Consider the following 11,729-nt stretch of genomic DNA (forward strand, 5'->3'; position numbering starts at 1 on the left):
GGGTAAAGCCTAAAGAGTTACATTGTGCTTATTAACTTCATATTTTCACTATACAATAGACTCTTATTCATAGGAAGATTTATGTAGATAAGTATGATAATTAATTAACGTGATTTGATTACCATCAAATCTGCTACAAACAAATCAATCAAATCAATCAGATTCGATTGATTATAATTACAATAAATTGCTCAAACCAAATCCCCCAATATATAGAGAGTATATTCTCTAACATCTCCCTGCAAACTCAAGGTGAAAGATTCTGAAATCTTGAGTTTTTTTTTTTTTTTTTTTTGACATATTTCTTCTTCCTCGTCTTCCTTCGTCTTCGTCTTCTTCTTCGAGCCAATTGTGGGCTAAATGAGTCTGGGTAGTACCTCAAAGGCTAAATACGTAATGGGCCAAAAAGGAGCCAATTGTAGGCTAAAATGGGCATGAGTTTTAAACAATACCACAAATGCCAAAATAATATAGGCCAATTATGGGCCAAAATAATAGCCAACTTTGGGCTGAAATAAAAGCCAACTATGGGCTGAAATAGGCTTAGATTTTTAAACTATACCACAAAGGCCAAAAGATGGGTCTGGGTCAACAATTGGACAAAGAATGACCAAAATAATGAGCCAACAAATGGCCAAAATAATATGAGCAACTTGGTCTCTTTTTAATTTTTTTTTTTTTTTTTTTAGAACCACCGAACCAACAAAGGACCAGATTTGATTCATTATAATTACAATAAATTGCTCGAACCAAATCTCCCAATATATGGAGAGTATATTCTCTAAAGGTAGACACATAACATAACCTAGTTCTTGCTTCTCAACACCGGATTTAGCTTTGCATTCCTTTCAACTTATTCTAATTTATTAAATCGTCACTCATCCCAAAAGCTTAAGTAGGTAGTTATTTAACATGATATTAAAGCCAAGGCATTGAGTTCAAATCTTGACTCTACAATTTATCTTCTATTTTCAATTAAAATTGTCCACGTGTACAGCTAGGGGGAGTCGGTGAATAATTTCACCAAACAAATTGTAGGCTGTGAACTCCTACCCCAAGAGGAGTCTTATTTTCTTCCAAGACATTTCCATTTTTTTTGTTTTTACAATTCCAACATCTCAATCGAATTTCCAGTTTACAATTCAACCACAATCAGTCACCCATTATCACAAGAACCTATCAGTTTAATAAGTTACTTTATTTATTAGAAGAAGTGAAGAACATTACTTTAATATTGTGAAAAGTCTATAGCTTATTGACACTCTCAAAAAACACATTGAGAGATGAGGGACACTATGGCTTATAAAGTGCTCACGTGAAAAAAAATCTAGCGATGTGGAATACTTTAACAAGTTCCTTCACGTGTGGCAACTAATGGCCAAACATGTGGACAACAACGGGAGGGAAAGGCCTATCTGCTAGAAAAAGTAAACGAAAGCAGAAAAACTAAATGCTCTTAAGATGCGTTACAACGTCGCTTTCCTTAAGAAATTATTTGCTCCCATAAAAAAAGTATGCAAAGGGTTACAACAAATATTTTTCGAGGATACAATGGAGCCTAGAATCCTCTGTTTGTTTGATTGCGTTTTGCACAAACGAAAATTAAGCCTAGAATCTTCTATTATAGTAAGAGACAGACATAGATTTGCAATTTAAAAAAATACAAAAGGTATTAGAAAAACACTGAATATAAAAGAAATTTTGTTATCTTTTTATTAATAGTTGGACATCAGTTACTTCTGTATTTTGTTGATAATTGGACAGCAGTTACTTCTGTATTATGTTGAACAACTGCTAATCCAACCGTCCATAACTACTTAAGTAACAGTCATAAACTACTATTTTAACAGACACTTAATTCTGACCATCAGATCAAATAACTGTCAATGATTATTTAATAATAACCATTAGATCGTTATTAATCAATCTCAACTATTAGATCAAATGTGATTTAACCTTACAGTTCAACCACAATCGGTCAACCATAATCACAAGAACCTATCAGTTTAACAAGTTACTTTATTTATTAGAAGAACCTTACTTTAATACAATGCCATGGTAAATATGCAAAAGCCTCTGTTATTTATAGTAGTAAACACAAGAGGCTTCTAATACATTATTTTCTTCCAATTCATTTCCATTTTTTCTTACAATTCCATCATCTCAATCCAATTTCCAGTTTACAATTCAACCACAATCAGTCAACCATAATCACAAGAACCTATCAGTTTAATAAGTTTATTTATTAGAAGAACATTACTTTAATACAATGCCAGGGCAGATATGCAAAAGCCTCTCTTATTTATAGTAGTAAATACAAGAGGCTTCTAAAACATTATTTAACCCTAAATTTAATCATTTAATTTATATTCTAACACAAACCTTTGTTTTCTTTATTTTTCTTGTACCTTCTACTCTAGGTTTCTTCTAATCTAAGTGGTACACAGCTGCAACATCTCTTCCTGTAACTAGCTTGTAAATCCTATTGCAGGGACTTCAAACTCTTGTTCTGGGCCATATTTTGAGTTCATTAGCTAGCTATGACAACAAGCTTTTTATGCATGTAAGAATTGAACAGCATAATGAAATTAAGCTTCTTATAATTTAAAGGCAGTGGGAACGTGGGGTATTGCATCAATATTAGTTGTTCATGCAGACACATAACATAACCTGGTTCTTGCTTCTCAACACCGGATTTAGCTTTGCATTCCTTTCAACTTCTTCCAATTTGTTAAATCGTCACTCATCCCAAAAGCTTAAGTAATAGTTATTTAACATAATATTAAAGCCAATGCCCCGAGTTCAAATATTGACTCTACGTACAGTTTATCCTCCATTTTCTATTAAAATTATCCATGTGTAGAGCTAGGGGGAGTTGGTGAGTAATTTCATCAAACCAAATTGTGGGCGGTGAACTCCTACCCCAAGAGGAGTCTTATTTTCTTCCAATTCATTTTGATTTTTTTTTTTTACAATTCCATCATCTCAATCCAATTTCCAGTTTACAATTCAACCACAATCAGTCAACCATAATCACAAGAACCTATCAGTTTAATAAGTTACTTTATTTATTAGAAGAACATTACTTTAATACAATGCCAGGGCAGATATGCAAAAGCCTCTCTTATTTATAGTAGTAAATACAAGAGGCTTCTAATACATTATATCACTTTCAACTAAAACTAATATCATACTTGAGCTTTTTAGAAGGGTAGAATAGGCCGAAATGTTTCTCAATTTCCTCACTCTTGAGGTTCTCATCAAACAAGGCAAACAAATAAGTTTCTATAGCATTTCCAGGCCGTTTTGGAGTCCCTCCTTTCACATGATTAATCAAATTCCTATAATAACTACCAGCATTCTCAATAGTCTCCACAGCACCACCAGCAGATGGCCAGCCACTCTCTGACACAACAATTGACAAACTTCCTCCATTTGTTCTCTCAAGAGCAGAATACAAAGCATCCATCAAGGCATCAAAGAGATTTTGGTACTCCAATTGACCATCATGTACTACAGTCCCTGGTGCATTAAATAAGGCATAGGAGACTGATTGGTTATTGTATCTAACTCTGAAGTAGGGGTAAATGTTGGCAAGGAGTGGTGCTCCATTACCAACCAAGAAACCAATGATTGGTTCAATGAATGCCCTTGCATTCTCACTGAAAGCACCTGCTGATGGAGGATCAAAAACACCCAACAAATTTGTGTCCACAGCAGTTGAGACCTTGATTTGGTTTTGCAGACCAGAATCTGCAATTGCTTTGTAAATGCTTTGCATGGCAGGAAGAACAAACTGGGCTGTTGTACTGGTTGGATCTACTTCGTTTCCAACATTAATGTATTTGAACTTTACATTAGAAGAATAGTCTTTTATATTCCTCTGGACCCAATCAGAAGCAGCAGATTGGTCGGCAAGGGCTTGAAGGCTGTCATTAGGGACGCCAACCATGATTTCTATGTTGGAGTCTCTAAGGGCCTGGAGAATTTCTGGGTATGGAGAGTAAATGCGCATCCTTCCAATGCCGTATGTTTTGCAGAGACCTACAACTTCTGTGTCAGGTGGTAAATTGTCTCCATTGCCACTTCCTCCATAGCAAACACCCAATGATTGTGCACCTGTACGTTTGCATTGTATTGAGCAAAGATTTAATGGGTAATTCAAAGAAAGCAATATAAAATATTACAACTTCTTTCTTAATCAAAATATGGCTGAAATAATCTCCATTTTCATTGTTGAGCCCGAGGCTATATATATACGGATATGAATCGTTTGAGTACTTCTCACATGCTAAGACTCGTAGTATTTTTAGGGATTGAGTTGAAAAAAATTCTTCCGAGTTTGAAAGAAATTTGTGTCCTATTTATATATACCATGCATGCAGATACCCTCTTTTTTCACATTTCTTGTAGTATGTATATTTCTATATATATATATAGAGAGAGAGAGAGAGAGAGACCTATATGTTCTAGACTACACAGCAGCCCAAGAAACAGCAAAATAGCAGCCATAAAAGGTTTCTTCCTCATTGCATGTAATGAAGCCGTGGAGGAGAACAAAAGGAAATAACTAAACACTTGTTTTTCAACACATTTCTTGTATGGATCGGAAAATGAGTGATAACGAAAAACGGTCTACGACCTCCATAAATCTTTGGTGGTGGTCTGTGTAAAAGTTTATGGGCCTTATTCACTGTCAAAAGAGGCCTTGAAAGAGGAGAGGACACCATACTTTATAAAGTTCACGGGTCATGTATCTCTTGACGATGTGGGACACTTTTAATATGCTCCCTTACGTGTGGTAACTTTGGCCAAACACATGTTCAATATCGGAAGGGAAATGGCGTACGTCCATCATCGTCCAAGAAACTTGCTCTGATACTATGTAAAAGTCCATGGGTCTTACTCGCTTTCAAAAAACACCTTGAGATAGGAGGGGACACCATGGCTTATAAAGTTCTCAGGTCATATATCTCTTGATAATGTGGAACACTTTTAGCAGTCCGACAGTTTGAGAAGGAGAAGTTAAAACTTGGAAACTGGTTACGAAATTTAAAAACAGAAACCATAACTAAAGTAGCTTTTTTAGTCAAACCGAAAATTTTATTAATTTTTGGTTCCACCAATCACCGAAAAATACGGAAAACATTTTTCAACAAATATTTTACGTTAAAACAAACGAAGCCTTAATTAGTTCCACATGCTTGGAGTTTCTGATCAAAAGAGTCATATGGGGACTGCTAAACTCATGGTAAATATAATCAAATCATTGCTTATTCTTGAAACTTAAGCTTAATTATAAAAAGAGTGTGCTTAATTAATATTCCAACTCTCGCGCTCGCCAACACATCAAATACTTGATTAAAATGAGCGACAAACTCATGACCTCTACCATTACCACTTATCCCCCCCCCCCCCCCCCCTCCCCCCCAAAAAAAAAGAAAGGATCCTCAATTTTCAAACCAAGACAGAGCTCAACATCAAAAGACTATACAATGCAATGCATGCAGAATAAAGGGGGGAGAGAGAGAGAGAGAGAGAGAGAGAGAGAGAGAGAGAGAGCTGTTAATTCCAGGCCAGATATGAAGAAGAAACCGAGTAGGAATATGGGAGCCAGAAAAGCTTTGCTATTTTTTGCATTGAATAAAGCCATGGAGAAAAAAAAAAAGAAAAGGAAATGAGAAACCAACTCTATAGATATCTCTGTATTTCCGTCTACCACGTGGTTAGAATTGAAGACTTCCGGATAATGTTGTGTACTAGACGTCCGGGGATGGAGCTGGGGATGAATAAGTATAGTTTGATATTCGGTCTATTTGGCCCGTACCCATTAAATTTTTTTGGCCATACCCATTAGAAATTTTGGCCCATTTTTGTTGTTAAAGTGTAGAGAAATAAACCTTTTAAAACTTATCTATGTCGATTGGTTCTTTGTAAAACGGTTTGGAATCTTAATGAAGAAATTTTATGTTAATAGGCAGTTTAATCACACCGTGAAAAGCACCACTCCACCATATTGTTACTAATATTACCTGTTGAATAAAATGAAATATTGGTTTGTGTTGTAGATGATATAGTGTAGATATGAGAAGAAAGAAAAAAGAAAGAAGAAAGGTATTGTAGAAAAGATGCTTTTTTTTTTTCAAGTACAGAAGAGACTCAAGAAGGCGTTGAAAACTTGAAGATGAAGAGATGCCAAACCCACCTAGTATATTTTGTATTTATACTTTGACCACATATTTTAATTTATTTTTGGAAAAAAGTACACATATCCCTCTTAAACTACAATTCAATTGTCAATGTCCCATCAAGCTACAAATTGTATCAATTTCACTCCCCTTAAACTACCAAAATATGTTAATGTTCTCCCTAATAACAAAAATACCCTTCATAAAATTATTAAAATTAAAAAATATATATATAAAATAATAAAAAGTTATACAAAAAAAAAAAACTGGATTTATTTTTTTCGTTTGTTTTTTAATTTTTCTTATATAATTTTCAGTTTTAAAAAAAAAAAATCGTTTTTTTCTCTTTTTTTTTTTAATTATTTTTTCATTTTTTCTTTAATTATTTTTTTTTTAAAAAAAATTGTTTGTTAACAAATAATTTTTTTAGTTTTTAGTTCTTTTTCAAATTCATAAGAACATTTTTGTCTTATTCAAAAAAAAAAATTAGGTTAATTTTTTGTTTTTTTGTTGGTTTTAAGGGAAACTTAACATTTTTTGATAATTTAAGAGAGGATATTGACAGTAGAATGATGGTTTGAAAATGGTATATAGGCCCATTTGATCGATATCGCCCTTCCGCTTCCCCCTTCCCCCATTTCCCCACCTGCGCATTGACGTGACATGCTTTTGTCAGGAGGCTTAAAAAAATCAACCCATTTTTTAAGATGGGACATATTTTTTCTCATTTACCCCTGTACGCAACCGTTTACGCTCACAATTTTTTTTCAACCCTCTTGACAAAAAAAAAAAGCCTGTTCCATCTTAAAAAATGGCTAAATTTTTTCAACCCTCTTGACAAAAGCCTATCCTGTCAATGCACACGTGGGGAAATAGAGGGAAGGGAGAAGAAGGGGAAGGGCGATATCAACCAGGGCCATACACTTTTTTCTTTATTTTTTGTTTATCTCCTTCCCACCCGGCCAAATATTTGGCTCCATCCATGCAGACGTCTAAACCTTGATTACATTGCCATTTACCCCGTCAATCACTCCATCTATTGCATGGAAAACAACTACACAAACATCAACATCCTTAACAACACACGTATAACATAATTAAACCATAAAGTCTCTGCTACATCTGTTTGTCTGCATTCACCTACTTTTCTTCTTCTTAAGTTTGTTATTTAAAATGCACCAAAAACACTAAAAATCATATTTTCATATCGTAATTTCTTAAAAAAACAATATCAAACGATTTATTTTTTACGATTTGATTTAAATTTTTTTTTTTTTTTAATCTACGAAATCGCAATAATTAAAGAACCCACGTACCTGCCATTCATCCCATCAACCGACATTGCTCCGATCTTCAAGGCACAATCAATGTGTGCTACATTGTTCTGTCTAATAAGTAGTAACGGGTGGGAAGTTACTAGGTTGCTCTAATTATATTTGTAACGACCTAGAAAAAATGTTATTCGTATTTATGTTATCACTTTAAAAAGAAATAGTTAAGTTGCAATTAAAATTCCCTAAAATAACTTATAAGTTATAAAGAACGATCTCATATTGTAAAAAATTAATGTGGGGCTTAGCACTCATGAATTCCTTCATAATTCATTCAATTCATGTGGACAATTCATATTTAACTTTCTAATATGTTAGTGGTAAATCACTACTTATCATTAAAAGCTTAATTTGATAAGATGGTGTAAATTTAATCATTTAATCAATACTTTCACACTCCCTCACATATGGACTCAAACTTCATTTAATATGTGAGGCCTAACACATGAAATATTTAATTGAAATGAGAGGTAAACGATGGAGTAAAAGTTCGAACTCATAACCTTTAGATCTAATACCATGTTAAACCACAATTTATCCTTAAAAAATTAAGCTGATAGGAAGAAATAAATTTAATCATTTAACTAATACTTTAACGATTAGAATCACCGTTCATTCATTCTTTTTTCCTTTTTTTGGGAAAAGTCAAATTCAGTCCTTGGGTTTTTGCACTATTCCAATTTAATCTCTAGGTTCCTAATTTGACAGTTAGGTGCTTAGGTTTTAATTTGATTTTAAATAAGTCATTATATCAACTTGTCGTATAATAAATTTACAATGTGTCATGTCAAACCAATATAATGATAGAACCTGGTTCGCATTTAACTCGATAAGTGCCAACTGTACATTTTGCATGACAAATTTACTTTAGATACAAATTTATGTGACTAACCTTCCCCCCCAAAAGAGAGGGGCAACCACTCCTGACGATATTTTTTTTTATTTAATGCATATTTGTAATTAAAATGAATTTACCATATATAATATACATGTCAAATGAGAGCCACATAACAGTAACTTATTGGTCTACTGGTAAATTATTAATTAATTGGACGACAAGATGAAAGAATGACCCATATGAATTGTAGTAAAACCTAAGAAACTATTTGTCGAAATTGAAAACCCGATAACTACATTAAATCATGGACTATCTTTTTTTTTTTCTTTTTTTTTGCTGCACACCTGATTATTAACAAAAACTTTATCTCTAACAAAACATCCAATGTGATCCCAAATGACCCATTGCAGCTTGGGCTCGATCAAACCTCTAATAAGAAGCCCTGGGATCAAACATCTTAGGCAGACTTCCACAAGGCCCAATAACTGTGCAAACAAGGCCTTTTGGGGTCTATATTTAGGCTAAAGAAAAGGAGGCCCATTTGGTAGTCAAGATTGGATCTAGAAAATTATTAGAGGTCAACGTATGCAAGTACTGCTTTCCGTAGCAAATTGTGAGATAGTCTTAATAAAATTTATTAGTCTAAATAAATTTTAAGTTATTCAATCATTTATTCGAACAGGTAAATCTCATATGAGTTATCTTATAATTACTGCCAAAATTATTAGCAATTTCCTTATCCTGGCTTTTGCCCTACGTATTGTCTTTTATAGTCTTTCTCCACCAACATCCTTGCACAACAAATCGCTAGAAAGATAGGGACATAATCCTAATTTAATTTTAATAGGGATCAAACTTGATTTTTAAGTTTAAAAAATATATATTTCATTTAATAAAAATTTGTTCAAGAATTTTTTTTAAATTAGATGGGCCATGGCCCCTGGCCTCCCTTAGCTTCATCCTTGTTCAAAATACAAAAAACGCACAAGTTATTTAAGAAAATGACAAAATTGACATAACAGTCCTAACCAATTTTTTTTTAGGCAAAAAAATAATAATAATAAAAAAAGTACTTTTTTAGTTTATTAACCAAGCAGACCTATTTTTGTTTTGTACAGTTATTTATGTACTAAAATTACATTTTAAGCTCCTTAATGCAATTTCAAACAGGCTCTTAGTAGACTATTAATTGTACAACTATCATACAACTGGATGACGTATCAGTAAAAATCAGACATTGGATCAGTTTTTTTTTTTTTTTTATAAGTGTTGATCCAATGACTGATTTTTACTATCACATCATCCAGTTGTATGACAATTGTACTGAAATCTACTAAATAGCATTACTCATCCTTGAATCACATAATAGTTTTATTAAAAATCACCAATGCACATAATTCAACAATGCATAAGTTAAATTATGAATTGTAATGTCAATGAAATCAAGCACATCATTATGGCCAGAATAGATTTATGAGAGATTCTACTTGTCTTACCCCATTGCACCCCTATTTTATTGGAATAATGTGATGGTCCTCATTTTTTGTTTTTTGTTTTTTTAGAACAAAAGTTAACGTGGTAAGAAAAATGTGTACTACCATATCAGCTCAGTAGAACAAGGTATGACAAGTAGCACATCCCAAGATTTATTACAATCTCCCTCTACTACTTAAACCCCAACTCGGAATAGGATCCTCTCCATTTACCTAAAATAATTTGGGTATCCTCGATCATGATCAGCATGAATCCCAATATATAACATTAATTCCATTTAAAGTGAATGCAATTATGGCGAGGATCTAAAATATGTCACATTAAAGAACAAAGTTTAATTTCCTCAAAATTGAATCAGATTTATTAAACTGCCATCTGTCCTTAGAGAATATATAATTTTCACATGGATTTTTATTTTGAGGTGTATTTGATGTTATTCTCTTGTACATTTTTTTTTTGCAAATTTACAATTAAATTTATGGAACCCACATGTGGTCCTACAGATTCAATGATGGATTTGCACATCTCTTGTATGGAGATAGACAAGAGATGTGCAAGAAAATGAAATCAAACATTTCTCTTAATAGACTAAGAGTACATTTGGCACTGCGATTTCAAATACCAAAAGCTCAATTTTGAACCAAATCCCAAAAGAAAAATGCTTAGTGTCCCGCTCCCATCTCACTCCTATCTCACCCTTATCTACGTGGACCAATAATGTTGTTAAAAAATCAGGGTCCTACTACACTCTTTCTAATTTCTCTTACATTATTGATCCACGTAGACAAGGATGGGATGGGAATGGGACACCAAGCATTTTCCATCGCAGAAAATGTATTGTTTGGAAGTACATTTTTTTTTTTTTAAAAAAAAAAAAAAATGCAATTTGAAAACTTAGAAAAATCTGTGATTTAAATTACAAGCAAGATGTGCGTTTTTAAAAGTGTGTGATTTTAAAAAGTAAACTGCATGCAATTTTATCAAACGCTTAAGTACGTTTTCAAATCGTTACTTATAAATCTCACGTTTTGAAATTACAAATCCAAACTAACATATAGTTAGAGAATTTTCTTTAACCCAATTTAGAGGAAATCTTATTTAAATTGGGATAAGTAGAAGTAGTGGTGCTTGCATGAAAAGTGAGCTAAAAGTGAGCCCTTCCTTCTAATCCCTCTATGTATTTTGTTTCTTTTTAATTAATGAAACTTAATCTTGTATAAAATTTGGCACACTACCGATGAAGATGGTGTCTTGCATAATGTTCTTAGTGGTAGGAAGTCCAACATATGCTCTTTAAAATTAGACGTTAATAACGTTTAAACCTAATCTGTTAGTTCCTTTAATAGACTAGGTCGTCTTTTTTTAAAGTTCTCCCATTTTATTAGGAAAACTTTGCTTATAACCTTAATCTTTCATTACTTATAAAAAAATGTATTCAAATTTTAAAAAGTGTCAATTTAGAGTATCCAACTTTTAATTTTTTTTCAAATTCAACCTTCTGTTAAAACTTTCCGTTAAATCCTATCAAAATTTTCAAAATACCATGTGTTTATTTTTTATTTTTTTTAAAAAATATCAAATATGATTTATTTTCATATTCTATTTATCAAATATGAAAAAATTTATCAAAATTCTATTTTCATGGGTGTTTATCAAATATGATTTATTTCTCTTTTATTTCTTTTATTTTTTTTTCCCTGTAAATTCGTTTATAGTTCTTTTAAGAGAAAAAAAAAAAAAAAAAAAAGGGATAGAAGAGCTAGATTGAAGAGGTTGACATTACTGTTATTTTCTATGAAATTTGATATGCACATGGTTTAAAGAAGGTATAATTTATAAATAGTTTCGCTTTTCTTGTGTAATTTGATTCCATCAACT

General features: G+C 32.5%; 1 protein-coding gene across 1 annotated transcript; it reads right to left on the minus strand.

Moving 5' to 3' along the window:
- Positions 1 to 3,091: 3,091 nt before the first annotated feature.
- On the minus strand, positions 3,092 to 4,104 carry LOC133878096 (glucan endo-1,3-beta-glucosidase, basic vacuolar isoform-like). Its single transcript, XM_062316593.1, has one exon. The coding sequence runs from the start codon at positions 4,013 to 4,015 to the stop codon at positions 3,173 to 3,175; it is 843 nt and encodes a 280-aa protein (XP_062172577.1). The 5' UTR covers positions 4,016 to 4,104; the 3' UTR covers positions 3,092 to 3,172.
- Between the last annotated feature and the right edge of the window lie 7,625 nt (positions 4,105 to 11,729).

Source organism: Alnus glutinosa, chromosome 9, assembly GCF_958979055.1.
Source record: "Alnus glutinosa chromosome 9, dhAlnGlut1.1, whole genome shotgun sequence".
NCBI lineage: Eukaryota > Viridiplantae > Streptophyta > Magnoliopsida > Fagales > Betulaceae > Alnus > Alnus glutinosa.

Coding starts and splice junctions, on each gene's coding strand:
- LOC133878096 (XM_062316593.1), bottom strand. CDS start 4,015: ATGCGCATTTACTCTCCATACCCAGAAATTCTCCAGGCCCTTAGAGAC.